The following is a 26,721-nucleotide window of genomic DNA, read 5'->3' on the forward strand; positions in this document are numbered from 1 at the left end:
TGTAAATAAATGAAACCAGAATGCCTTTTAAATTCATCAACGCAACGAACAATTTATTTTGTATAGCATCGAACATTCGTTTCTATTTTATCGATATTTTATTGAAGAGAAACACTCGAGTCATGCAATCATCACACCACATCGACATCGTATTCGCATTTTTATAAAAATAATATCGCTCGAATTCGTTTCTCATTCCTTAAAGAAACTGTTTTGCACCACAATTCCATCTACAGAACAAAAAAAAGGACAAAGTTAAAGTATTATTTTATTGAAATCTTTATTATAATTACGTTTTTGTTACACTTTTAATAGTACTCTTGCAATATTTTTGTGCTCTGTTGTATTAAAGCATATAATGCACTTACATAGGAGGTATGAGTTATGTTATTAATATATTTATAAATAGGACAATAGTACATTGTAGATACGCTTACATCAAACTGTTACTTTCATACATTTTTTATGTTCATAACATTGTAATGTTTGTATATAAGGATATTAAGTATATTCATAAAAGATTAACAGTACAATAGACATTGACTTACCTTATATTATATTTAAACAGTCCTCAACAATTTCAAACATGGGATAGTACTTCCCTGTTCTTCTAGCAATCTGCTCTGCTGTATCACCACTTGAGTTTATTAAACGATGATTCGTGTCTGGATGCAGGAGGAGGAGTTGCAATGAACGGGAATTATGAGAGCTTGCACACACTAAATGCAGAGGTGTTTGATCCCCTTTACTCTGAGCATTTATGTCTGCCCCATTTGCAATTAAAACTGCAGCACATTCCACGTTATTCCAGCAACAAGCTGAATGCAATGGTTGCCATTCATCCAAAGTTTTAGCATCTATCTTTGCCCCAGCTTGAAGTAAATACTACAAAAAAGATAAAGTAACATCGATCTGAATGAGAACTATTATTCGATAAAAAATTATAAGAGTCCGTACCTCCACAATTTCCACATGATTACCATAGCAAGCTCTGTGCAATGGTGTATAACCATCTTTATCAGTACATTCTAACAACCGTAAATTTTTTGTTAACAACTTTTTGATCTTTGCCAAATCACCTCGTTCAGCTGCTTCAAGAATTTCCTTTGCATCAGGTTCTGAAAAAAAGGAACATCATTTTCTTCAGAAAAGTACTATAAGCATAAATGAAAATTCTAACCCCTAACCTTTTGCATTACGTTCAGCTTCCACTCCATCGTCATCATCTTCCCAGGCACTAACTTGCATACGTTCACCTCGGGGTTCAGTTAAAATTCTATCGCGAATAACTTCTAGATCTGAAAGTTTATCACTTTCCTCCTCGGACGAAGACATTTTACTTCTTATAACGAACAGAACTAACGTTCAAAACACGACATGTTATAACTTGTTTACATTGGTTGTGTACACTCGCTGCAACTTTTTTATGCAATCACAAATTACGAATTTAATTGTTTATGACAAGACCTAAGTTTTCAATTGTTTTGAAAATATTAGAAAGTTATTCTTCGCTTAATCTGCCAATAATTTATCTGTAGTTTAGCAACATAATAAAACGCACGACTAAAAAATGCAATGCGTAAAATTGCTGGAGAGTTTAGATATCCTGGGTCATGCCGGAATTTGCGTAGGCACTGAAAATTCTCAGTTATTGCAAAATTCTCTTGTAGTACTGCAAAAAGAAAATCATTTTCGAAAATGTTATTATTGGGGTAAAATTTACGGGATACAAAACGATTATCATATCGCTTATGGATTTGAAAAAGACTGTATGGATGGACAAGTTTATTATTATAGGTAAGCGAACAGTGGTTCTCAATTTAACACAAATTTTATCTCATTGCGTTAACATACATTATACGATGATCAGCACGGATGGTTTCAATTGGTTGCTTCTACCAAAGGCAAATAAATGCGCTCGATTTTTAACTCCTCTCGCGATTAATAAATTCGAAGGTGATACATCGATAATGACAAACGTTTACAACATAAATCCCCCGTTTCCGCCAAATGAGGATCCCAAGAAGTACTTCGATGTAAGATGGCGCTACGTGTTTGTAGTTTGTTTTGAAACTTGAAAACGAAGTATCCAAAAACTTTGATACACTCTAGGGTCCCATACCTAAAGAACTGAAAGAGGAAGATAGACTTGCAGCAATAGTAGATCTAATTAGAGAAGATGCTGCACTAATTCCGCGCGGTGCTTGGTTCAAATGTCCAAACGGTGAGGTGATCGAAAATTTGAGTTTCGAAGGACTCAATTCTGTCGAGAGCACTTATTTAAAGTCCTATTTACACGCACGTCCTCCTCAACAAAAATGGAATACTAATTTATTAACTAGACCTGACTACAATTACGCAATTGATTTCTTAGACACGATCGACCTCGATGTCCCACAAGGTACAATGATATATTTAAAATATAAAAATAATTTTACAATATTGCACGCCTATATAGGTTGCTGGAGCCTGCAAGTGCTGCAAGAGAAAAATCTGGTAATCTTGCACAGCCTGTACTGGCCCGGCATGACTTTCTATCACAAACTGAACAGCCCACATTATGGGTCTCTTTATTTCGGTCATGGAAAGAAGAATATGGACGTCGTCTTTATGGTTTGAAAATAATCGAACAAAGTTTTGTTCCTTAGATTTAAGATAAAACTGTATTATTCTCCGTTGGTGTCTCCAATTAATGGTAAATATTAAATCCTTTTCTTACTGCACGCTAAACCGCAACGTTACTGCGTTAAGAATTCTTGACGTTCGAGGTCGCCATAAATCAGGCCTACCTCGATTCCAGTTGGTAGGTCGGAGAATGGTCGGAGTACCTTTTTTTGCATCTATGGTCGAAGAATTGTTCACTCCTCGCAGGAACGTCGACGCCGACGTACGCCTTCGAGCGTACACGTTGCTACGCGATTTCTTAAAACCGATTCATACCAACGCCCATCATTTCCCCATACATTTTTAATCGTCTCAAGCTTCATGCGTGTAAGATTTAAATCCAGGATCGTTCGCGGCCATTGTGAATGCGCTTTGCGGGTATAATTGAGCTGCGCCGGAGTCGCGCAAGATGGCAGCAGTGCTGCGCCGGAGGACGATGAATTTGAACGCACAAGCGCAGTGATCGGCGTACTCGAGTGAAGTGTTGTTGCAAGTGATTGGGATCCGTATTCCGACGCATTTCTCCAGGATATATTGCCGTTAACGGTGAGTAAAACCATCGCCATCTTCTCCCGTGTTCTTTCCGCGCCGATTCACCGATTTTCCGATCGTCGGATCGGCATACTTCGACCGTTAATTCGATTGTTCGTGAACGACGTATCCGCCGGGTGACGCCGGCTCACCGAGAACGTATTTCGTAGCACGTGGATCCTAACGATCCCTGCACGAATTTTTTACGGGTTCCCCGCTAACCGCTGGCTTCTTCCCGAAACCCGACACTGTCCCGAATTTTTTCCCAGCGAATCCCGGGGACGCAGCGTGTCGCGTACAATTTTTTTTCCTCCCTCATTGACAGACAGGCGGCGTCAAGATTCCGCACGAATTGCGCGTCACCTGACGTTGCCGAATTTTTTGCGTCCGCGTTCCCATCGTTTCGTCGCCGTGCAGTCGTTGTTACAATGCTCGATTGATGGGCACCAATGTCCAAAATGGACGTGAACGAGAAATTTCCAGTCTCCTTTGGAGATATCGTTAGTATCGGTGAAATTTACTCTTACGGGATTCCCGGAGACGGTTGCATCTGGATACGGAACATAGGTTACAAGGACTCTCTTCTAGGGGCCAATAAAAAAGCGATTACAAGATGCAGTTGAATACAATCGAGTTAGTGTTATTATTCCCGGTTAACAGGTTAAAAATACACCGTGAATGTAAACATGAGTCACACCGGCGTTACGAGTTTATATTTTTATTTTTATTAAGAATATTCGTGCGACGAGATTCAAGGTTGGCCGGGTCAAAGGGAGGAGTTACCGGAACGCGTTGTTATTGGACAAAATTCACTAGACGTCCGGGAACGGGGATAGTGTTTTTTCTTATACAAAATTATACAAATTTTTCTTTTTTTTTATTCGTAAAACACTCGTCAATTTCGCGTACGGTACTTATCGTTCAGAATTATGCTCGCGTTATTTATTGTACGGGGTTTAATAAATTCGGAATTATTCGTAAAATTTCGAAATCGCATTTCGGTCGCCGTTCGGGGGAACCCTGACCGCGGTGCGCATGCGCGGTACGCGGAAAACCATAAAATCGAAATTTGCATGAATCCGCAATCCGCTAATGAACAACACGGGGCCGGGAATCCTCTCCCCCGTTTATGGTTCCAGCAGGACGGTATTCGATCCTCTATTTCCGCCGGTCTATCGAATTAATCGGGTCCCGTGGATTGGCCGCGGATACACGAATTAGAATCCGCCGGCCAGCACGGACGTGCGTACCGCAGATTTATCTGTGGCATTACCGACCGCGCGAAATTACAATTCCCTATAATATCGTTTAAAAATCACTAGAACACACTTCCCAAAATCTGCACGGTGAATCTCGATCTAGTAATTCCAACGGACAAAATAATGTATATTTATTCATAGAATCTCACCGTTATTACTGTAGCAATGGTAATAGCTTACCATTCTTTTGTAACTCATTGCACACTTTGAGTTTGAAGATCGTAGTCCTTTTTCTAATTGTTTGACTCGTTCAGGTACCATTGTTCTTTGACACGTGTCTCACAAAAATTTTGCGTGTACCATAAATGGTACCAATGGCATGAAACGTGGTAATGAAAAACACGAAAACAGTTTTTCCAAATGTAATATTCTCTACTCTTAGCCCATTAATGGCATATGTCTCACAAACGTTGTTTCCTTACAAAAATTCCGCGTGTACCATAAATGGTACCCACAGCACAGAACGTGTTACTAAAAGAAAAATCGAGTTTTGTCTTTGTTTCTAATCGCCAAGAGAAAGCAACAGTCCGATTCGAGCGATGCAACAGATTTTCCAAGTATAACGTTATTATTCTCCGCGCTTGTCCCGTTAATGGCAATTGCCATCGCTGCGCAGCGCTTTCGACGCTCGTCAGACAGAAAATCTCTGTTATTAATCCTTTCGTTTCAACGACCACGCATCTCGTGTTGCCGGTCGCTCGCTCGGTGCCGGGGATTCACTCTTGTTGTACCATTTTCGAGACGGTACCTGCGGTTTCGAAAGCGTCCAGTCCGATTCGCGCGTTCGCGAACGCATCCGTTCTCCCCCCCCCCCCCCCCTTGTTTTCCTTTTCCTTTTCGTTCCTTTTTCCTCTCGGCGTCGGAGATTTATTCGCGACGAAGAAATCAATGATGTAGCCGATAACCTTTCCTGTCTTCCTTCGCGGTCCCATCGGTCCGTTTCTCTTTCCTCCGCGCGGCTAGGAAACCCTCCGGCTCTCTTTTATCTGATTCATATGCACAGCCATACATGTGCAATCGCGTAGTCAATTCCGAGCACGGACCTCGAGTTCCGGTTCCTATTCAAGTGGTATCCTCTCTCCGCGTTATACCGTCTTTCTCCTATTCGTCTTCCTCGGCGATCGCTCCGAGCGTTCGTCCGTCCGTCCGTCCGTCCAGGATACGCTCGCCGTTCTCCAGCCGATGCCTTCTGCGAGGATACTCCGACGGAAGATTATTCCGTAGGATCGTTTCTTTCGATCATTGACGTCGTGTCCTTAACCTTTCAGCTATAGCGGGACTAATCGCGAAGTTCTGCCTCTGAATGGCATCGTTTTACGTGGTCTGCATATCATAACTGTAATACCACTGCGATTCGAGACTGATAGAATCTTTCATTGTGCGATTACGTTAGATTCGACTGGAATCCGCACGACTATTAACGAGAGAAAGGATTGCGCCGCTATAGTGGCGTACCGGTTAAAACGATGATGTACACGAGAGCCATTATGGAGTTGGTCAACCATTAGCTGAATGGTTAAATAACGCTTAATCATTTTCTGGTCTCGTTGGAACGTGGAATTTTTGTATAGTTGATTTAACCCTTACTCCACGTAGTTTTGTGATGTGTCAGCAACTCTTACCAATTTTGATGGTAGTCCTGAAAATTAACAATGTTTTAACGTTTCTTAGACCTTTAATTCCCTTCTCAGTACAAGCTTTGTACATCTGGAAGTCTTTTTAAAATTCATTAAAATATTCCTTTGGTTCCCAACTGTGACGTTAAAAAGGCAACTAATTCTTATAGTATTCCTAGCGAAAATGGGAAATGCTATAACATTTCTTCGTCTTTTATTTTCCTTAGTAGAACATTTGGATGTCTGGAAGGTCTAATAATCTTAAAGTAGTTTCCTTAAAATTCATTAAAATATTTAATATTAGAACTGGTGCAATATTGGAGCCACAGAGTTCAAAGGGTTAGAAGATAGTTCTAATTGACCACTTCTTTTACGATCAGTTTCAATTCTACAGCGAAGTCTTATCGTAAAATGCGATTGTCATTATTTAATATTGCCATTGGAAAGAAAGTCGCGCGAATTTATCAATCCAGCGATAATTCCCAGTTCTCATTTCCGTCCGCGAATTCCCAAATTGATCGCGGTAATCCAAGGAAAGAGGAACCTCGTAAGAGTCTTCCCGGTTTTCCCCGTTACGTTCCCGAGAAATCCGCCTAAAAATCACGCCCCGAATACGGGAAGAGCAGGCGTTCCCCGCGAACGAGAAGAAATCAACGAAGAATCCGAGCCCGCGGCGGTTATCGACCCCTTCGCGTACACGATTCGCTTTGTCGCTCTCCTCGTCCTTTTTTTTCTCTTTCCTCTCTCCCCCGTCGAACGCTCGGCGTGTACGCGAGCGATCGCGCGGCGAAATCGCGCGCTGTAACGGTACCTAGAGTAAACCGTAAAAACCTCGTGGAAACGTCACGGCATTGACTTTCTTTGTTCCGCCGGTGTGAACTCCTCTTTCCCTCGTCTCGCATCCCCCGTTAGCTAGCGGAGAGGAAGAAGAATAAGCGAGGAGGACTCCGCTAGCGCAATTTGAATCGTTCACGGATCGCGGCTGTCTTCGTTCCTCGAGTATCCGAAAATTTCAACGTTGAAACGGTCGATCGGTTACTTACGTAAGATACTTCGCTGACTCGCTCGACGTTGCCATTTATTTCGACGACGATCGTCTCGGTTGCGACATTTCGTTAACCCTTTTCACTTAGGAAGCGACTCTCGGTCGATGATCTGGTACAGAAAACGAATAAAGTTTAACCCTTTGCACTCGAGAGGTGACTCTCAGTCAGCACTTGATTTGATTTGCAAAATTATGAAGTCTTTTGTATAATATTGAACTTTGGATGATGCATCAGTATATGAAATATCGAAATGAAATAACTTTCGTTCTTAATTTATATATGTTCCTTCATTAATTAGTTTCGAAGAACATCGTCTGTATCTCATCGGAGAATGTTGAATATTTTTAGTGAGAAACTTTCGAGTGCAAAGGGTTAATTCGATATTGAGCTTCGCGCGATGCAAATATGTAAAATATCGAAATGAAATACATTTGTTTAAGCTACTTTGAAAATTATCTGTCTCATCAGAAAATGTTCAATATTTCTAGTAAAAGTTCTCGAGCGTGAAGGGTTGTCTAAAAGATCTAAATACAATATTGAAAGAATGAACCTAAGTTACTATAATGCGTACAAGTTTATATAACCATATCTGTAACATTAATTTCATGTTCTTTATGCAACCTGTTACATCATGGCTCGTATGTACATATGATAGTATGAAACGTATACGATTCGTCTGATTATCGATTAGAGAGTCGAAGCACTAGGTTTGCTTTTTTTCTACAGAATTTCGTGGAATTTCTCTAATTTTCGGTCGCGGGGTCACTCTACTCAATGAACGAACGGCTCGTTTATCGCGGGCTCGGCGAATTTGTTCTAAGCCGAACGCGCGCAATTAGGAACCGAGATATACGTGTCAAACACGGCTCTCGAATGACTCATTAACGCTCGAATCGCGGTTCGAGGCGGCTTGCCGCCTTCCTTTTCTCCCTTCACGCGCCACGGGCCCGTTACGATCGTATTATTGATCACGAAACGATCGTATCTCGGCCAGCAATTCTCAACCGGCGTCACGCCGCTGGAAGTCGCTTCCATTTCACTCGGTACTGGTTTCTTTTGTCTCCTGTGCCTCGATAACACCGACTGATCACCGTCGCCGCGACTTTTCGTATCTCATTTTACGCAACGTTAACGCGAATCGTTTCTGCGAACCGATGGAGACGGTTTTGTTCGTTCCGCGCCATCATTAGGCGTGGCTTTTACGAGGAAATCGACTTGCGGGGCCTGTGGTCTGCGTTTTGAAAGAATGCACGATCCGAGATTGACCCTTAACAGACCGGAAGTATTTCAAGTTTACTTGCCACTGAAATACCGTAAGATAACGAGCGGAAACAAATTCACAGTAGTGACCTAGCGCAATACTTAACGTGCTAATTGTAAATATTACAATAACAGTGATGAAGGTAATAACATGATTTTTGCCATTATACGCGGCTTGGACCCTTAGGTGAAGTGCTATGTCGCTAATATGGCGGCGTTGGTTCGTTAAGGGTTAAAAGTGTCCCATGGAAAACAATTGTAATTTTCATTTACAAAATTCGTATTTTGGGGGAGATGATGAGGGTAATGTGAGGTTTTTGGTATGAAACATTGAAAGAGGGTTAACATTTAAAAAATGTTAATATGATTTTTATTGAAAAGTTCAATTCTTTAAAGTTTTCAAGATTTTCAATCCAAATCGAACAGGATGAAGATTGTTTGATCGTTCGTTTGCTCGGTTCTATTTTAGAATGACGAGAAATTCACAGTAACATTGAAAACCTAAGTGGGTCGAAGACGACCCGAGAACTCTCTCCAGCAGACCTAGACTCCAGCATCCCAACAAGCTAATAAATCCTCTCGCCGGTAATTCCGGATATTAAAGTCAATTTCTTTAGCAGCATGGTAATGCTAATAACCCATCCTCTAAACTTCTCTCCGCTAGGAAGAAGAGAGTAATTCGTCTCTTAATAATTCATCATCCGCGTGTCGTTAGCCGCTTTCTTCGCCCCAAGAATAATTCTAATTCGCGCGAAACTGGATTAGCCCCGTGGAGAAGGAAGATAGTCTGGCGTTCCGCAAACAACGTTACGCGAGCCGGGCCAGTGGTTCTCATTAGGTCTGGCAGTTCAAACAATCGCAGTAAAACCTCGCTCGTAGCAGTTGGTGCTTCTACCTTCAACTGCGCCGTAGTTCTAACTAGAAAGGTATCCTTAACGTTACCTACAAAACCGAATGTCCCGTAAATCCTGAAGATCAACGCTCGAAAAACACGTACAACTGTACGCATCCCCGTCGCGTCGATCGAAGTGTTTCACGAAATGCTGCGAATAAAATTCAATATCCGATCGGATCGTCGGGTTCCGCGAGTCCAGCGCGAACTGTCCGCGCTGGAAAATTGTTCTCGCTATAAATATTTAACGTCCTCCAATGAAACAGTAGGTCGAATCTCGTCGAAGGGCCCGCGACGCGTGAGAACCGCCCGTTTAAGGCGCGAGAACTGGTTCTCTCGGTTGATCGCGGGCATCTTCTTCCCAAGGCCCACTCTCCTCTCCCGATGTTAAACACGCCGGCGATGTTACGAGCTCTCTCCTCTCTCGGACTGCCTGAAATTAAACGTCCCGGGGACAAGGAGCCTCTTCGGGGACCGCCTTTTCTCGAACCTCTCCTTCCTCGAGCCGTTCCTTCCTCCTCCGAACGATCCTCTAACCCCCCCCCCCCCACCATCTTCGACTTCCTTTTTCTCCGTTTGCTTTGTTTCTTCGCCGTCTTCTTCCTCTTCTGCTTCCAACGGTCGACCGACTACCTGGCCGACGTTACGAAACGTTCGGGATCGTTTTGGAGTCGAGCTGGAATTTCATCGACGAGGTGGAAAAAAAAAATGGAGGAAAGAATGAGGGAAGAGGATGAGGAAGGTGGCCGCCGGAGGAGAGTCGGACAGTGCGATGCGCTTGCTGGTCGGATATGGGCTGGAACAATCGATTGCTCGACGATACGATTCGAGCTGCCTCGTTTTTGCCGCGGCGCTTGTACAGTGGGTTTTGCAACGTTTCCATGGGAATCCGTTTGTTTAAACGAGCGATCCCTGTGATGAAACTTCAGTTCGCATTTGCGTTGACACTGGAACTACCTGGTCGACACGACTAATTCCTAATTTCTTAGAATTACTGCAAAGGTACAGATACTTTAGGAAATAATTAAAGAAGCTGATTTACTGATACCTAAACTAAAATACAAATTAATTGAAATCTTAATGAATTTATATTAATAGATTCTATAAAGCTATTTTACGTGGTTCAAGTGATCGGTAGTTCTAGTGTTGTCTGCTAATTTAGCGGTCAACGAGTTAATAAGTTAATAATATTGGTCTTTTCGTACAAGGAGCAAGTATGAATTATAACGATCGTAGAATCGATGAGCGCGTTTGGTATGAATTGAGGATCAGGTAGAGTTTAAGATCCAGGAATCGAAGAATTTTGTATAGAAGATTGACAGGGGATTTCAGAGCGAAAAATGGTAAAGATCGATTCAGCGGGCGGTTCGATGGAAGTGTTTTTTCCAGAACGAAAAGGCTCTGCGAGGACGGTATCGGGTCGGGCATCACGTGCACCGCGAGTGATTCTCTTCCATGCCGTGGCTCCGTTGTCAAGTGGACAATATCTTCTCGTGTTACAACAATGTTACCGTTCCCGAACAAAACGACCCCGCTCCGATGTTTCCTTCTTGCGTGTCTCCGTCGTGTTCGCCGGGCGACGTTGCGCCGCGCGCTGCGAGATTTATCGTGTTATAATTTATCGCGCGACGTTCCGATCGCAGGAAACATCTCGGGCCTTCGATCGTTCCGAGCGATCCCATTAGAACGGCGGTCTAGGAAATGTCTACAGCAGCGTTTTCCTCTGATGAAATACATCTCTTCCTTCGGTCGGTCTTTTCGCGGTCCAACTTAGGAATGCTTTAATTTATATCGGTGTCCGTTCGATATAAATCAGTAGAGGTTTTTGTTCCGACCGATCGATCACTCGAGTAAACTCGACTATGTATGTACATCCACTTTTTGTTTCCATCGTCACGTTAGAAGTCCTCGCGTTTTTATGTATCGTAGAACGATCACTAATATTTCTAGATGAAACGATAGTTTGATCTACTTTAATTCGCCGGAGTGTCCAGGAATTGGCATTTTTTCTCGGCAACTGCCAAGCTACGGTCTACCACAGTAAGATAACTACAATTCCGAGAAGGCTAGCAATAGGGTATTGAACGCAGCGAACAATTAGAAGACAATCTTATCTAATACTCCGTTCCAGCAAACATTTACCGTACCCTCAGTCAGGAAAACTTCTCTACTAGAGTCTACTCATCAACTTACCCGTCAATTAGCTCACACGAATTACCATCTTCCAACGTCCCCGTAACTATAACCTCCATTTTATTCGCATCCACCGCGACACGATCATCGGAACGGCTCAATTTGCCCGAAGAGTGCCTACCTAAGCCCGCCGAGGGGGAAAAAATCATGGAACGACGGTTTCGAGAGAAATCAATTCGCCGAACGAACCCGGCAATTGTTTCTTCATGATCGATCGTGCTGCTCCGAACGGTGCGCGCTACCATTTCATTTAGTCCCCCGGCCCCGCGATAAGCGCGCTCGTTTGCGGGGATCCTTTCATCGAGCGAGGTCGTTCAGCGGGAAACGTCTAGTAGATCCGATCGGAGCTGCGGCCGGTGGTAGACTTAATGGAAAAGAGGGGTTGAAGAGGAGCGCGCATTGATTTACCGTTACGCGAGCCGCGGCGTGTCTCGGCGGCTTGTCTCTCCTTGTAACCCGGTGATCGCCGTCTCGCTGTGTTTCGATCGTAACTGAGACACGTCAGGCATGGGGGGGCTGGATCGCCGTCGATTACCCGGCGCTGATTGCTTTTTCATAGATCACCGAGCACGGAGCGATTTTCTGTACGATTGATGGCCTTTTTCCACGGTTTCGCGGCTGAATCGGTGATCCGTCCTACTGTATTAGCCATTGTCTAGCCGTTGTTGTTGGCATTTGCGGGCGTGCACTTAGATCCTCGAGGAAACATGTTACGATTTATTGCAAGATACCGGGGATTCGATGTTACCGATTTTTCTTCGTTCTCGGAACATCGCGGAAGCTGCTACTGGAGGCTTGCATCATTAACTCTCGCATCGCGTGGAAGTCGCAAATATTAATCAATATTTCTGCGACGAAGGGTACACGAGATGTTTAAAGTTGAGGAATTAGTGGGAGAACAGTAGGAAAATTGTTATAGTATTAACCCTTTGCACTCTAGAGTCGCCTCTCAGTGATTTAATAAAGCAGAATTGTAAAGTTTGATGACTAACATTAAACTTCGTACAATGCATCGATAAGTATCGCAAGAAAATAGTTTCCTTCGACGATGAACGTACGATTTCTCAATTCCCGAAAACCTCGCGTGCATCTCATTACGGAATACTATTCCCACTGAAAAACTTCGGTGGCGCAAAGGGTGAACATTCGTAGAAAACTCGAGAATCGGAGTCAACCACCCCGATCCGCTAACAACCTTAACAACCGCACTCCAGCGTACAACGATCTTCAAAAGATCGTACAATCTGAACTCCCTCCATTCAACCCACGCTCTATCTTCATCCTCAGAGAAAGGAGAAATGTTCGACGAGGGATGAAGAATTTTCGGCTCGATCGGACACGTAGATTAGCGGAAACGCGACGCGCGCACGGTCGCGAGCGCGCCTTTATTCCTCGCCAACCGGAGAGCCAGCGAAGGGATAGATGGATGACTGTGTACACGAGGGCTTACGGTGGTCGCAAGAGCGAGCGCAGCGCTGCCGGTAGAGACGCGAGAAAGAGAGAGAAAAAGAGAGCGAGTGAGAGAGTAAGAGGGAATGGTCGCAAAAGGGGGAGTATGGGGGTTATGGGGGCACGTTCACACAAAACGGCCACCGTAGGCACTGGCAGCTGTTCACCATCCGTGCCCTACTCTCAAACGCTGCGCTCGCTCTCTCCCCCGCATTCTTAGCTCGGCTTAAGCCTCGCCCTTCCCCCTCGCACCCCCCGCTCTCTGCTACTCTCCCGATGCTGATCGTACAAAAGTTCGTAGTAGCTTCTGTGCTCGATGCTCTCTACCCACCGGGAACTCTCTTCTCGTTTCTGAGCTTCTCTCTTTCCGACTGCTTCCTTTTTTCTCTCCTCCTCCGCCTCCTCTCTCTGCGGTGCAGGCTTTCAAGGGAGATCCCGCGAGACGGATATTCGGAGTAAGACTTTCTTCCGTCCCTTGGTCGGAAGGGGTTGCTCGCAACGTCTGCGACTATAATCTTCCTTCTTCTTTTTTTTTTTAGTTTCTTCGTCATCATAATTTTCTGCTTCCTCAGGTTCTTGTTCAGGTCATTCGCGTTCCCTCCGGTTTTTCCCTCATCATCATTATCTTCGTGTTTTTCAGCTGGTTCTTCGTGTCCTTTGTCATCATCATCTTACACTTTTTCAGCCTCTGCTTCGTATTCTTCATCGTCCTCGTCTTTCTCTTCCTTTTTTTATAGTCCACTTCATTTTCTTCGTATTCTTGCGTGTTGCTCCTCGTTTCCTTCTCGCTCGAGCTCTATGCAGCGGCACTCGGAAACGTTCGAAACGTTTATCGGGCCGAGACTGGTCGTCTCGGATATCTGAGTCCATTGAAGGACGCGAGCCGCGCAGCCGAGGGATGAGGGTGGGTCACGTTTATTACGCAACCCGGACACGTGGTCGGAATATATCGAAGCCGCCTCGCGCGCTCCGTGTTTGCCTGACCGAACATAAATCTTATCCGGGGGTCCTCGAGCATTGACGAGCCAAGGACTCTCTTTCCTGGGTCGTGTCCCGAGGATTCCGATGATTGACGGGGCTCGATCCTCTCTTCCCTCCTCGCCCGCCGTGCTGTCCGGATTCTTATGCAAATACCCGCCGGTTTCGAATTGTTCGTTATCGTGCCGCGTCGTTTATCTTCACGAACGCTCGATGCGGAGGATTGTCGTGCGCGCCTCGCGAGGACATAATGGGACACCTACGGTTTCTTCGTGGTCCTCGAAATCCTACATTGAAAACTGTTACATAGAAACCATCCAGTTTTCTTTGGAAATTTTAATTCTCGCCTGTATCAACTATCTACTTTATCATTCTTTTCTTCCATTTCCTTTTTAACCCTTCGCAATCGAGAGGTGACTCAGTCATCACTTGATTCGACACAACAAAGCTAAAGCTGAATATTTCATATTTCAAATTAAACTTCGCATTGTCTGTGAATTATCGTTAAATTAGTTTCAAACAATATCACCTATATCTTGTTAGAAAGTGTAGAATATTTCCCTGGAAAAACTTTCGAGTGCAAAGGGTTAAAGATACTCTAACACTAAAAGTAAGCATTGGTCCTAGCTGAAGATCTAGATCACTTCTAAAAATATCCACATTCCTTCCAATCATTCGCAACGAAACAATCCCATCCTACAGAAAACTCTCCCATCTAATTCTTATGAAACGCTCCATGCGAACCAACCCCTCTTCCGTATGCCGCAGTATTCGAATCAATTTCTACATGAATCTCCGGATAGAATACTCCAGATCCACAGGACAAGAGACCCGTCTCGTCGTCGAAACCTATTTCTTCCCGCGTCCTTATCCTAGGTCTGGTTCACGGTGAAGCGGTTCCATCGTTTTCGCGTATTGTCGGTCAGCGCCGCGCCGCTTTTCCCGCTGACCCCCTCTATTCAGCTTCCATTCCGGCTCCGCGGACCGTGACACGCGAAATGTGAACGACGAATCGCAGGCATCCGCCGGCGTCTCGTTCCTTCCAGCAGCCGAGCCGCCGCCGCCGCGGTGGTCGTTGTTGGCCGAGTAATATCGCTGTTTGCTCGACGAGAGAAAGATAGCCGTGGGTGTGGGTGCGCCAGACGAGTCTGCGCGTCTCCGTGTGTACGTGCGCGAGTGGCGGGCCCTTGAAAAGCCGCCTTGAAGAGCCAACACAGTAGCTACATAATGGATTAAGCCACGTCCCCGTTGACGAGCCACGAACCGGCAGGAAAATCCGCGATAATGTGGTTACGAGGACCTCTCCTCTCGCCTCCTCCCCCGCGTCCCTTTCTCGTTCCCGGCGTATCGGCCCAGGATCAGCGCGGGACGGAGACGAGAAAAGGGAAAATGGGAAACGTGAAGGAGGATTGCGGTTCTGTGATTTCTGGTCGCAGGTAGAAAGAAACGAAGCGCCGCGACGAGATCTGTTTCGAAATTCGTCGAACTCTTTCGGATGCGATCTGCTGGTAATTTGGGGTTTCTCGTTACCTCTGGCAACTGTTTTAGATACTAGGAGGATAAGGGATGAATAATAGAAAATCTCGGTGGCAGGAATGGTATAAGATTTCATTCTCGATTTATCTTAGTTTGTTCTTTGAGTTCGATGTTCTTCATAGCTATCTTTTTTCTATTATTCCTAAAAGAATTGATGCTCGTTTATTTAGATTGTGGAAACTGGAGATTTGATAGTAGGTAATTGGGGTACACGTCAGTGTGATCGCATCAATCAAAATCGGCGTAAACATTTACAGGATGTAATATTTCTAGGATCCAATGTGCGTCAATTTGACGCGTTCCGTAAACTTAGCGTTAATTGTAGGAGATTGATAGAATTATGGGAAGACAGTTTGGGGCGCTAGGGGTAACAGATTCCAATTCTCGGTTTATTTCAATCTCTTAGACTCTTCCGATGTTTTTCATAGGTATTTTTAATTTCAGAAGATTGATAGAATTATGAAAAGACAGTTTCGGGCGTTAGGAATGGTATTGGATTAAAATCCTCGATTTATTTTATCTCTTAGACTTTTCCGATGTTTTTTATAGCTATTTTCAATTTCAGAAGATAGATAGAATTATGAAAAGACAGTTTCGGGCGTTAAGAATGGTATCGGACTAAGATCCTCGATTTAGTTTAGTTTCTTTTCGAATTTTCTCGATACTTTTCATAGCTGTCTTTAATTTTGGAAGACGGAGAAAATGATGAAGAGGAAATGTTGACCACCGGGGATGGCATTACAGTTAGCACCCTAAACGGATGTGATCCTCGGAGAACTAGCCCGAGCGAGAGCACGGTCCCGTTTCCGCGTGTCAGGATCGTCGGTTTCTTTATATTCTTGCCCTTTCCTTTTCCCCCGTTGGATGCAATTAGAAACCGGGTGAAGGATAAAGAAGGGAGCACCGGGGAGAGAAACTGGTAGGCGGGTCTCGGGATCACTGGCCCCGCGTGTATATCATCTGAAACGAGTTCGTTAAAAATGGCGAAAAGGAGGAACGCCGGTGGCGTCGTAAAAATATTTACGCGGCCAAAAATAATCGGAGCTCGCCGCGGTGGTGTTGTCCGTCTACGACTTCGAGTTGGACCGTTTTCGAGGCTGTTTCCTCCACCCCTTTCGCGGATCGTTCGCAAATTGGTCTTCAGTCAAATCGAGAACAAAGGATAGATCTCTCGGTAACGGGAATTATTACCGATTGCTCGTTCTTGTTATCAAAAGCAAACTTAGCATTCTCAGTCTTAGATATTATCAGTGATTAATTCTTACGTGTTCCAAGAACAGAAGATAGGCCTTTTACTTACAAAAGTTATTACTCATTGCTCGTTTTCCACTTCGAAAGCAAACGATAGACGTTTTAGTCGTTGAGATAATTGGTAACGCCTGGTTTCCATCTTCAAAAGTATAGAGTTTTTAACCATGGAGGTTACTGCCGATCGCAGGTTTTAAATTTAGAAACGAAAGACAAGCTTCTCGTTTACGGAAATGGTCACCGATCGTTCTCAACTTCTACGCGAATGGAAAATTGCTTCTAGAAGCGGTTCGCGTTCACCGGAATCGGCGCGCAGGTTCGGCGAACCGGCCGCGTCCGACGGTTTGCACGAGCCTCCGCGGTGGTTCCCGGCCGCTCCTAATTAATTACAGTTAATTACGTTAATTGGTCCGGCTAATGCGATCGCACGACTTCGCTGCGTCGCATTCCTCGTCTCCTGTCGTCGGTCGTCGCGCGTTGTCGCGCGACGCCGCTTCTTGCGCTAACCGGGGAGGACGTGTTATCTCGATCGTGTTTCAACTTCGCCCGTTCGCATCCTCCTCTCTCGTTTTACTTATATAATTATAGCTTCTGAATTATCTGGGCGTATGAATTACGCTCGGACTACGTTTATTGCCGCGTTTCCATCGCGCTCGCTCTACGCGTGCCGAGCCATGCATTATTTATACCTTTCAACATGTTGAGAATCGACAATTCAGAATACACTGAATCCGAGGGGTAAATCGCTCCTTCGGAAACTTTCCCGCGGTAATTGCAGGATATTAGCCATTTCGTGGTCTATAAAACGCTCCGATATTCATAAACGGAAAACCGATCCGACGTGGCGACCGCGAATCGGTTTCGAGGAAAAATCGCTCCTCGAGTTACCGTTCGAGAGGGAATAATTCATTTTCTTATCGGCGTAACACGGTAATCGAGGAGCGTACTCGCAAACTCCGATTAAGCGTACCGTTATCGCGTCCATTTTTACGGTAACGTCCGCGCGGAGAGAGAGGAATCCCGATGATCGTTATCGAGCTCCTTCCCCGTGTCCTTCGCCGTATTGTCCCGCGGTGGCGTAACGCCGTTACAGGGAAAATGTAGTTACAGCTTCGAATTTCGTCCATCGAACCCTGAGGGTCGGTCGAATGACCCTCACGGAGAAGCCCGGCGACCAATCCACCCCGGGGAACCCTTATTTGTTTTCCTCGGATGCACCGGAACGACACGTGTTCCTCTGTTATTTCGTTCCTCCGAGCAAATAGCGGAACCGGATGGCTCGCCGTCGACGTACGCGCGTCCCGGTGTCTCGGGGAGCGAATCGACTGATCGAATAAAACGTTAGTGCCGATTCGATAATGCGCCGGCTCGAGAAACGGCGAGACGAACGGGCAAATAACGCCGTCGTTTCCAATCGTCCGCGCGGATGGCTGAATTAGTGCCTCCTCCGCGAGGGTTGTAAATCATTTCGCGCACGGCGTCTCATTGGATTAGTTTCGTCGTTGATCCCCGGCATTCCGCGTTTTTGCACGGTTCCGTCGCGATTCCGACTGTCCCCGTCGTTCCTCTTGCTTTCAGCGCTCGGGTCGCGTGATTAATTCAGTTGCAGCGGGACGGAGGGACTCGATTCCATTGTAGATTGAGCTGACGCGAAATGTATTCTGATTGTGCATTGCTGACGGTCGGATGCGATGCGACTGATTCATTCGGGAATTATCTTTTTATCCGTAGATGACCCGGAGATCTCTCGTCTTCACGCTTTCATGTATCCAATGGGACTCTCTTTGTAACGCCACCCCGACAGTCATTTAAGTCCTCGGTTTCATCTTGGCGATCAGCGTTAGGGGATACGGTGTCCATGAAAAGTGATCGGTAAAGATCCAAATCAACTCGGGGCACAGTGTAATATTCGATACAGAGTGTAGCGTGCGATATTTCCTAATATTTACACCCGGTATTTCGTAAACGCCAAATACCCAGTCGAACAAAGAATGAACTCAGTGTCTCATTCAACGTTGAGCCCCTCGAACGGTTCCCAGTTACACTACGATCCATAGATCCGTGTCACTCCCGTGATCACCAACAGTACCATCAGTCTACACCTCGCGCAGCATTCGCAGCTGCGCAAATACGCGTGTACGATCAGAATTCGGTGGCGTCTGAACCGACGACACGTGTCCCCCGCGTCGTTCCTCATAGACGTGTCTATCGTTCAATCCCCATGGTCCCGCGTTCCATTGTATTAACCGTCGACGAACCTTCGCAGTGTAACACTAGAACCACCAAATGGATCAGATTCGCCCATTCCCGAATTCTTCTTTCGGAATTGTTAACAAAGCAGATGCTTCTCTCAGAGATAGCTGAAGAAATTGATTCAGCAATACGCAAACTGTAAGTCAATTGAACTCTCAGTAGCTGCACCCTTAGAAACCAGAGTATCGATAGAATCATAGAAAATGAAGATCTTAGGTATAATTCCTACAAAAAGATTCGAAGTCCATTTAACTTTCAGTTCTAACGGCGATAGTATATACAATATAAGGCAGTAATATGAGATAAATATAGATACGAGATCCAATAAATCTTCATTTCTCTCGATTAACCCAATGCACGGAAGCTTTTCACTAGAAATATTTTAACATTTTCTTATGAGATGAAATCGATATTTTGTGAAACTAAGTCACAAAACTATTTTATTTGAATGTTTCTCAAAATGATGCATTATAGGAAATATAATATTAAATATCAAATTTTATACTTCTACTGTATGAAACGTGCAAAGTAACTGTGAATGCTTCGCAATACTAGTCCAACCTAGTTCCACCTTCGTCTCTCGAAAACAACGGATAAGGGAGAAACTTTTAGCGGTTCGATAGCGTGTATCGGGCCTAATTATACCCGGTGTCCGCGGCGCGCGCCCACGTTAATCGCCGCGACGCGTTATTTCCGTACGACCGTGGGACGTCGTCGCGTCCCCCTTTCTTTCGCTTCTTCTCTCTTGATTTCCAGCTTCTTCGCCGGGGAATGAATAAATGACCGGCCGTTTAAACGGTCGGCACAATGGCGCGATTATGGAGCGATGGCTCAGCGCCTTTGTGGCCGTTTTAACTCGATCAACTCGCACCGTGAAACGCGCGTTCAAGATTAGACGGCGACGTCCGCGCGGATCAACTCTCCTCTCTGCTGCTCGCTCGCTCGCTCCTTCAACGCGTCACCCTAAAATAGTTGTCGCGCGCTTCGGGGCGTGTTCAAGGTGAAGGTTAAAGTTCCGTCCTCCGCGAGAGGGTGACGCGTTGACTGATTGAAGTCAGCGCTTCGGGGTGGCGCCCCTTCCCGGTGGTTGTTACGAAAAATTGATTCCCTTCGCGATCAAACGAGATTCTCCGAGATGCAGCCTTCGGGATTGGGTGTTGAACTTGTGCCGAGGATTTGGAAGCCGAAGGAACCTCGTAACGCCAGGGGTTTCATGCTTTTGAAATTTCTTGCGAAGATTTTGAAGGGAATTCGGGAAATTCGAGTGTCGCTTGGTTCCTTTGAGTTTAGATTTGAATTTGAATTTCGTCTCGTATCAGTTGTTGGGTTTTAAGTAGCTGTTAACGATGAAATTATTGTGTTTGTAAGGAAATCGTAGGGTTCCTAGATTCCTGTAATTTTCGTTGTTCTACAATTTATTTCGGTATCGATCGGATTCTGTTTGCTAATGCAATCTTCGAAGAATATACTTCGATTCAGTAACAATCCTTGGCACGATTCCCGAGCTTCAAACACAGTGTTTTAGGAAAGAGGCCTGCCCATTCTTTGCACAGAAGGGTTCGCCCGTGGAGCGCTTTGTTCGCGTTTAGAACGTTTCCTACAAAGCGTTCCCGTGTTTGTTCGGCCGACGTGTATCCAGTCGAACGTTATATCGCGTCAATATTTAGATTGTTAGCGTAGATCACGCGCGTCCTTGGATCATTGTCCGACCAGACATTCATAAAGCGTCCTTGGTGGAAGTTGAACATATGGAGCTCGAAAGGGGTCGTGAAAGCTACAATTCTGTCGACGCGTAAGGTCGACATTGTTGCAGTCCCTGGATTAAATGGATTAAAATTATGACTGACGGAGCGCGGATTATAATACGCCGCCATTTCCGCTCTGCTTAATTTGCGGTTCTTTCGTCTACTCGGCTGTCTAGAGGACGACGGACATTCTGTAATTATTTCGAGCATCCCGGCCCCCTCGCTTAACCCGTTAACCTGGGAAGACGCGTTGACTCGTTGCTTGTCCCGCGTTGTATCTGTAATTTTCCGTTTCCTCGACTCGCCGCCTGAAAACTACATTTCGCCTCTAACGTTGCGCTATAAGTATATTTGTGAATTAGTAAAAATGTTCACTAATTTTTCAACATCAATGTTAGCCCTTTACGAACGTCGGCATTTTGCCGAATCAAACTTACATGTTTGGAATACCAAATTATAAACAAATGATTTAGCTATTCGAACAGTAAGAAATCAGTACACAGTTTCATTGTTCTCTAGGATTTAACACTAGAACTACCGTACCAGTCAAAATGACTGATTTCGGTTTTTTTGTTTAGCAATTATTGATATCTTCGAAATGATTTTGAAAATAAATAGCTTCATTTGAGTACTATAACGAACGTCTGCAGAAACTGAAAATAATCTATTGTTACGATTTTTATAGGAATTGCATATTAATCGTATTAAATGCTCGGTAGTTCTAGTGTTAAGCATTGAATGTTTAATTTAGAATCTGCAGAAGGTTTCCTATATTTTCAACAATCTTCTAAAGGGTTAGTTGTATACTATAATCTTCCATTTCCTCGTTTCACTATTCAAAGATTAAACTTCTTCGCTAACATTATATTAAATATACTTATTAATAACAATGTTTACTGATTTCTTAATATTACTCGTACGAAGTAATATACATCTCTTACAGAATATTCATCTCTCAACGTTCAAATGTTTCATACTAAACTATTCGTGATTAACTTCCCTTGAAGTATCTTTCCTACCTAATTCACTTTAAAAAATCGCGAAATATATAATTGAAATAGGATGTCGGAGCTGTCCCGGATTACGGAAGTGTCAGAAGCAGCGATTGTAAGGGGGTGGGGAGGAGAAGGAGCGAAACAAGTAATCCCTTAGTGTCGCAAAAGTTTGAAATATTGCGCGTTTACGAGCACACAGAGGATACACATTAGGCGTGTCTCCCCTGAACCCCATAGTCAACCGAGCATAGCGAAACCGGAACCTGAATATATCAGGCTCGGTCCCATTTAACTTCCATCCCGCTTCAGAAGCCAGTCGAACGTAGCCGCCGTGAAATGGAAATCCGCCCGCAGACCTCGGGGTGTGCCCAGTCAATTTTTATCGTCGCCCTCTTTTATCCCTCGTTGCCTGTCTCCTCTGTGTATTTGCGTGCGTGCGTGCATATACATCTGCACTTTACGCTCTACAATGAGTATTTACCGCACATTCTACCATGAATATTTACTGCACATTTTCTAACGGACGTACCGCACACTTTGCCGTAGTAATTGTCTGGCGAAGACTTCATTCCAATCAGTTTAAAGTGAAACGTTACGGTGAAAAGAACTGTTACGTTATATTACAGGTATATTTTGAATATAATATCCACAATTTGAATATAATATCCTCCCATTCTTGCGAACATTATCCCCTTGCGGCGAAGATTCTCTAGAGTATACGAAACCTTTTGATTCTGCCGAATCACATCGAATGCCTAAATAACGTAGAATAAGGGGAATTATGTACTGGTTTCTTACTGCTTGAGTAGTTGAGTCACTTGTTTGTTACTTAATATTACGAATATGAACGTTAGATCTCGGCAAAGTGTCGACATTCGTCCGCAAAGGGCTAACCTTTGCACTCGGAAGTTTTTGACTAGAAATATTTGAACATTTTCTGATGAGATAAAATCTATATTTTGAGAAACTAAGTCGACGAGAAATCACGCGTACATTGAGGAACAAAGCTATTTTATTTGAATATTTCTCAAAATGATGCATTATAGGAAATATAATATTAAATATCAAGTTTTATAGTTTTACCTCTCACCTCTCATAGTCACCTCTCGAATGCAAAGTCTAATACTAGAAAAGCAAAGAACGACATATCAATCTCCACTTATTCGAACAATGAAACAATGTACCTGCAGCTTTCGATTTCAACCGTGGAAGCTCGCCATTACGCCATTGGACAAACGGTTACCCTCCGCACGTAGCAGATCATCTCTTCAACGTGCGCATTGCATATTTCTAGCTGCACTCGCTGCACAGTGTAATTCTTCTCCAGCGTAGCGCAGCGAAAACTGGAAAAGCGAGGGTACGTTCGTTCCTTGGTTCGCCCCGAAGACTGTTCCGCGTTCGTAACTCGAGGGAGGGGAAGCTGGAAGGGTCGCGTCCCGGTAACAGGGAGAACGGGGTTAAATAAAACTCGATCCGTCTCTCCCTCGAGTGGTCCTCGTTCGTCTTCGGCGTCTCGCCCTCGCGAGTGCTCGCTGCTCTCGCAGCCTTAACCTTAACCTCGAACACCGACCGCGCGCAACCGTGGCACGCGCGCGTGTACACACTATTTTAAGGCCGCGTTTCGCAAGTCGGCTCCGAGAAATCCTCCCGATATCTCGGCGTCGTCCTCCCAACGGGACTCACCGTGTACCGGTCCACGCCGCCGCGTAACGTTTCATTAAAAATTTGTCGAGCCTGCCGCGGACCTAACTCGGTTTCGCGGAGAATTTACATCTCGGATTGTTCTCGCCTTGGCAATACCTTGGCACGACGATCTCGAAGGAAAGGGTTCCGAGGGAAGAGATATTTAGAGCGTTGCGAATTAAGACAGTTTCGATACTTTTAGGAGCGGAAAATTGAGATTTCAGTTCTAGATAAGGAAGTTCATTCTTGAGAAAGTCTTTGAAACTTGCATCTTCTGGAATATTAAATTATAGTCGTTGTCATTGAATTGTTTTAAAATTGAGAGAATTCAAGGTATCACAAAATCTAATCTAGAGGTTCGAAATATCGAATCAATTGACAGTCCTATCCTTAACCCCCTGTGCTCGAGAGGTCATTCACCAGAAATATTGAAATAAAGTAGCTTTGTTCCTCAATGCACCTGTGATTTCTCAAGTTAGTTTCACAAAATATCGTCTGTACCTCAGAAAATGTTAAAATATTTCTAACGAAAAACCTCAAGTGCAAAGGGTTAACACTAGGTTTACGGAGCGCGTCAATCTCACGCGCATTGAATTTTCTAAACATCCTTTGGTAAATGTTTCGGTCGGTTTCGGTTGATCCGATAACACGAATATATATCCTAACTGTTTATTCCAAAATCTATAATTTTCAAAATCTAAATAGGCGAGTGTCAACTGTTCTAGTAACAATAGAATAAACTATACAATAAATACCCGTAAACCTGTTAATAAATCACAAACTTTCAGCTTCATCTGTTACCGTTAATTCCACCGTACCTCCCACTGTAACAAAATGGAACAGATTACTACGATCGATCAGCCGCTTCTGCCAGATCCACGAAACGGTTCGATTCAATCTTCTCATTCTCCTCATTCCCCGCGAGCCTTCAATCTGTCTTCTCCCCCGCTCGATCCGCGCCCTCGGTTATCGCCGCATGCCGAGGATCCTCATTCCGGAGACAAGCTCCGTATCTCCGCGATAAGCGTACATCGGATTCTCTCGCGGATCTCTCGAAAAAAATACGCGCTCCCCTCGGCGGACGGTTTCGAGCGGGCTCGGTGGACCGAGGCCGATGTTCACCGTTGCCCGGGAACAACGCGCGACGTCTTGTTTTTCCAGCCGCGGCCGGTGCAATTCCTTCGCGGAGATACGGGGTAATGGACTGTTTCTTTGGCCTCCGTGACCTACGTCGTTAAGATAGGTCCACGGTTCGCGGGTGGCGCGAGGGGGGAGAACCGCGGAATCCGCGCGTCGCGCTCGGGCTCGAGGGATTTTTTCGCTCGCGAATCCGAGGGGACGTCGCCGAGCCTCGGCTGTCACGCTTGTCCATCATTCCCCGGAGTACCGCGTGACGTACCGTTACACCAGCGCCGAAAAATCCAGCGCGCAACGTCGTGACTTTGTTCGAGTCTGTTACACGGTCTTCGGATGCCCGGGAGATTTATTCGGTCGTTTGTCTGGCGTTCCTCTGGCGCACGGGGCCGTCGAAGACGGTTCGTTGACTCGCGAACTGGATGACTGACTTGTTCAACACTTCGTCCGCTACGTCACCCAAATATGGGTGATACTGTTTTTTATGGAAACTCAATCCGTAGTGGTTTTGTGATCTGTCGGAACTGTAACTGATTTTTATGGTATCCATAGCGAAAATGGGAAATGCTATTAGATCTTTTATTTTCCTTAGTAATTTGGATGTGTGGAAAATCTAATGATTGTAGGGTAGTTTCTTTAAGGTTCATTAAAATATCTAATATTATTCCTGGTGCAATATTGTAGCCTACAGAGTTCAACGTGTTAAGGGATGAAAACGTTGTTTAACCAGTTAACTGTTTGACGAGTATACACGTCATAAAGCTTGACACGATACTAATTCTTTCATGAATTCCTTATTTTTTCACGTAAGCATGTGATTCTTTGTTTCTCTTTGATCTTTCATTAAAATATCTAATATTATTCTTGGTGCGATATTGGGGAGTTCAAAGGGTTAAATAGTCATTTTCTTGGTAACGTGACGACGGAATCGAGTTTTGTTGGGTACGCGAGGTAAGAGAGATACTAGAGTGATGTTTATGAAGAATCTTGACTTTTTAGTTGCTGCTTGATTAAGGTATAGATAGAAGACTGCGTAGGTTTGATGAGTGTTTACTTGCCAGCCAAAGCAAACACTGGAACTACCGAGCGATTAAACGGGTTGTTCAATGATTCTCTGTGAAAGCTGTGGGTTTATTAAGATTTTAATTGGTTTGGGTTCGTTTAGGTGGTACTGAATTAGTTTTCAATAATTTATTGTTAATTGCGGACGGAGAAATGGGAATCGTTTTGATGTCGAAGTATTGAGGTAGTTCGTTAACTACGTTACTATGGTGCTTCTTCGACAATACCGCGCATGATTCCTCTATTCTTTGAAGCAGGATTAGTATATAGGAGATCGTATCATTTCTGCGACGCAGAAATTCACGTTGAACTCTAAATGTCACGAATGGCTGCGTCTAATCCGTGCAGAGGCCACTGTAACACAGTGGTCCTTAAATGCCACGCACGAGGACCTTCAATTGTATTTCCATTCGATCCATTTGTAATGTCAGTCTCCATCTCTCTCACTTACAAAAAAAGGCATAAAATCACTCCTACAGTTATCTAAGAATCAGTCTTCTACCAAGAAAAACCAACACTGCAGTCACAAATTGCAAACCAAATACCAACCTTCTGAAAAATTCTATTTCGCCATATCATAGTCGTGCGAGAACAACCTCTTAAAACTTCGCGATCCTATCATCCAATAATCCATAGAAAAGAAACATTTTCATTTTTCCCAAAACCAATCTTTCGAAAAATTCTATTTCGCCATATCATACTCATACAAGAACAATATACCTTCTAAAACTTCGCAATCCCTTATCGTCCAACGATCCATGGAAAAGAAATACTTACATTTCCTCCAAAGGGTGGTTTCACCCCTTCGAAGAAGTTCGGTAGAACCGCAACGTATTAAGCTCGGCTTACTCGACTCACACAGTCTCGTAATTCTTTGAATTTCCGAGTTCGATGACTTCCCGTGTCAGACGGCTGCTCCACGAAAGCCAGCGGTGGGACGCGTTGAAAAGCCATGGAAAATAGGAAAGACGTCGTTGTTCGCGGCGCAGAGAGCCGGTCGACGTTTCGTCGGCCGATAGCCGGAGCGGATTATCGCGGCAGCTCGTTCTGGCCGGTGGGACTCTATGGCTGGCCACCATTCGAGTGAGTCATACGACGGACGACCGATAATCTCTGCCGGTCTCCGCGGCGTGAATAGACCAGGACGGACGGACGGACGGACAGAGAGAGGCGCAGA

General features: G+C 44.6%; 3 protein-coding genes across 4 annotated transcripts in view; 2 read left to right on the forward strand and 1 right to left on the reverse strand.

The window, feature by feature from the left end:
• Positions 1–36: 36 nt before the first annotated feature.
• LOC116425576 (ankyrin repeat domain-containing protein 49) lies at positions 37–2,005 on the reverse strand. Of its 2 annotated transcripts, XM_031973505.2 has the most exons (5): positions 1,855–2,005; positions 1,188–1,672; positions 958–1,118; positions 549–885; positions 37–230 (listed from the first exon to the last, which is right to left on the reverse strand). In XM_031973505.2, exons 2-4 carry the CDS (start codon positions 1,333–1,335, stop codon positions 550–552), a joined length of 645 nt encoding a protein of 214 aa, XP_031829365.1. In that variant the 5' UTR covers positions 1,336–1,672; positions 1,855–2,005; the 3' UTR covers positions 37–230; position 549. The 2 variants fall into 2 exon arrangements, with proteins under 2 accessions (XP_031829365.1, XP_031829366.1); XM_031973506.2 differs by lacking the exon at positions 1,855–2,005 and having other exon boundaries at positions 1,188–1,780.
• Rsph9 (Radial spoke head protein 9) lies at positions 1,571–2,786 on the forward strand. The gene is made up of 4 exons (XM_031973509.2): positions 1,571–1,797; positions 1,871–2,036; positions 2,113–2,401; positions 2,459–2,786. Exons 1-4 carry the CDS (start codon positions 1,571–1,573, stop codon positions 2,617–2,619), a joined length of 843 nt encoding a protein of 280 aa, XP_031829369.2. The 3' UTR covers positions 2,620–2,786.
• A 262-nt stretch (positions 2,787–3,048) lies between these two features.
• LOC116425575 (uncharacterized) overlaps positions 3,049–26,721 on the forward strand; it is a 150,818-nt gene continuing 127,145 nt past the window's right edge. The window contains exon 1 of the mRNA XM_076370840.1: positions 3,049–3,210. The gene's annotated coding sequence lies outside the window, so the exon portion shown is untranslated. The remainder of the gene's footprint in view (positions 3,211–26,721) is intronic.

Source organism: Nomia melanderi, chromosome 9 (assembly GCF_051020985.1).
Source record: "Nomia melanderi isolate GNS246 chromosome 9, iyNomMela1, whole genome shotgun sequence".
NCBI lineage: Eukaryota > Metazoa > Arthropoda > Insecta > Hymenoptera > Halictidae > Nomia > Nomia melanderi.

Bases quoted from the DNA above. Each gene is read 5' to 3' on its own strand.
- LOC116425576 (XM_031973505.2), bottom strand. From the start codon at position 1,335: ATGTCTTCGTCCGAGGAGGAAAGTGATAAACTTTCAGATCTAGAAGTT. The intron at 1,119-1,187 runs GTTAGGGGTTAG...CCTTTTTTTCAG, and splicing joins AGCTGAACGTAATGCAAAAG to AACCTGATGCAAAGGAAATT. The intron at 886-957 runs GTACGGACTCTT...TCTTTTTTGTAG, and splicing joins ATCATGTGGAAATTGTGGAG to TATTTACTTCAAGCTGGGGC.
- Rsph9 (XM_031973509.2), top strand. From the start codon at position 1,571: ATGCAATGCGTAAAATTGCTGGAGAGTTTAGATATCCTGGGTCATGCC. The intron at 2,037-2,112 runs GTAAGATGGCGC...GATACACTCTAG, and splicing joins ATCCCAAGAAGTACTTCGAT to GGTCCCATACCTAAAGAACT. The intron at 2,402-2,458 runs GTACAATGATAT...ACGCCTATATAG, and splicing joins CGACCTCGATGTCCCACAAG to GTTGCTGGAGCCTGCAAGTG.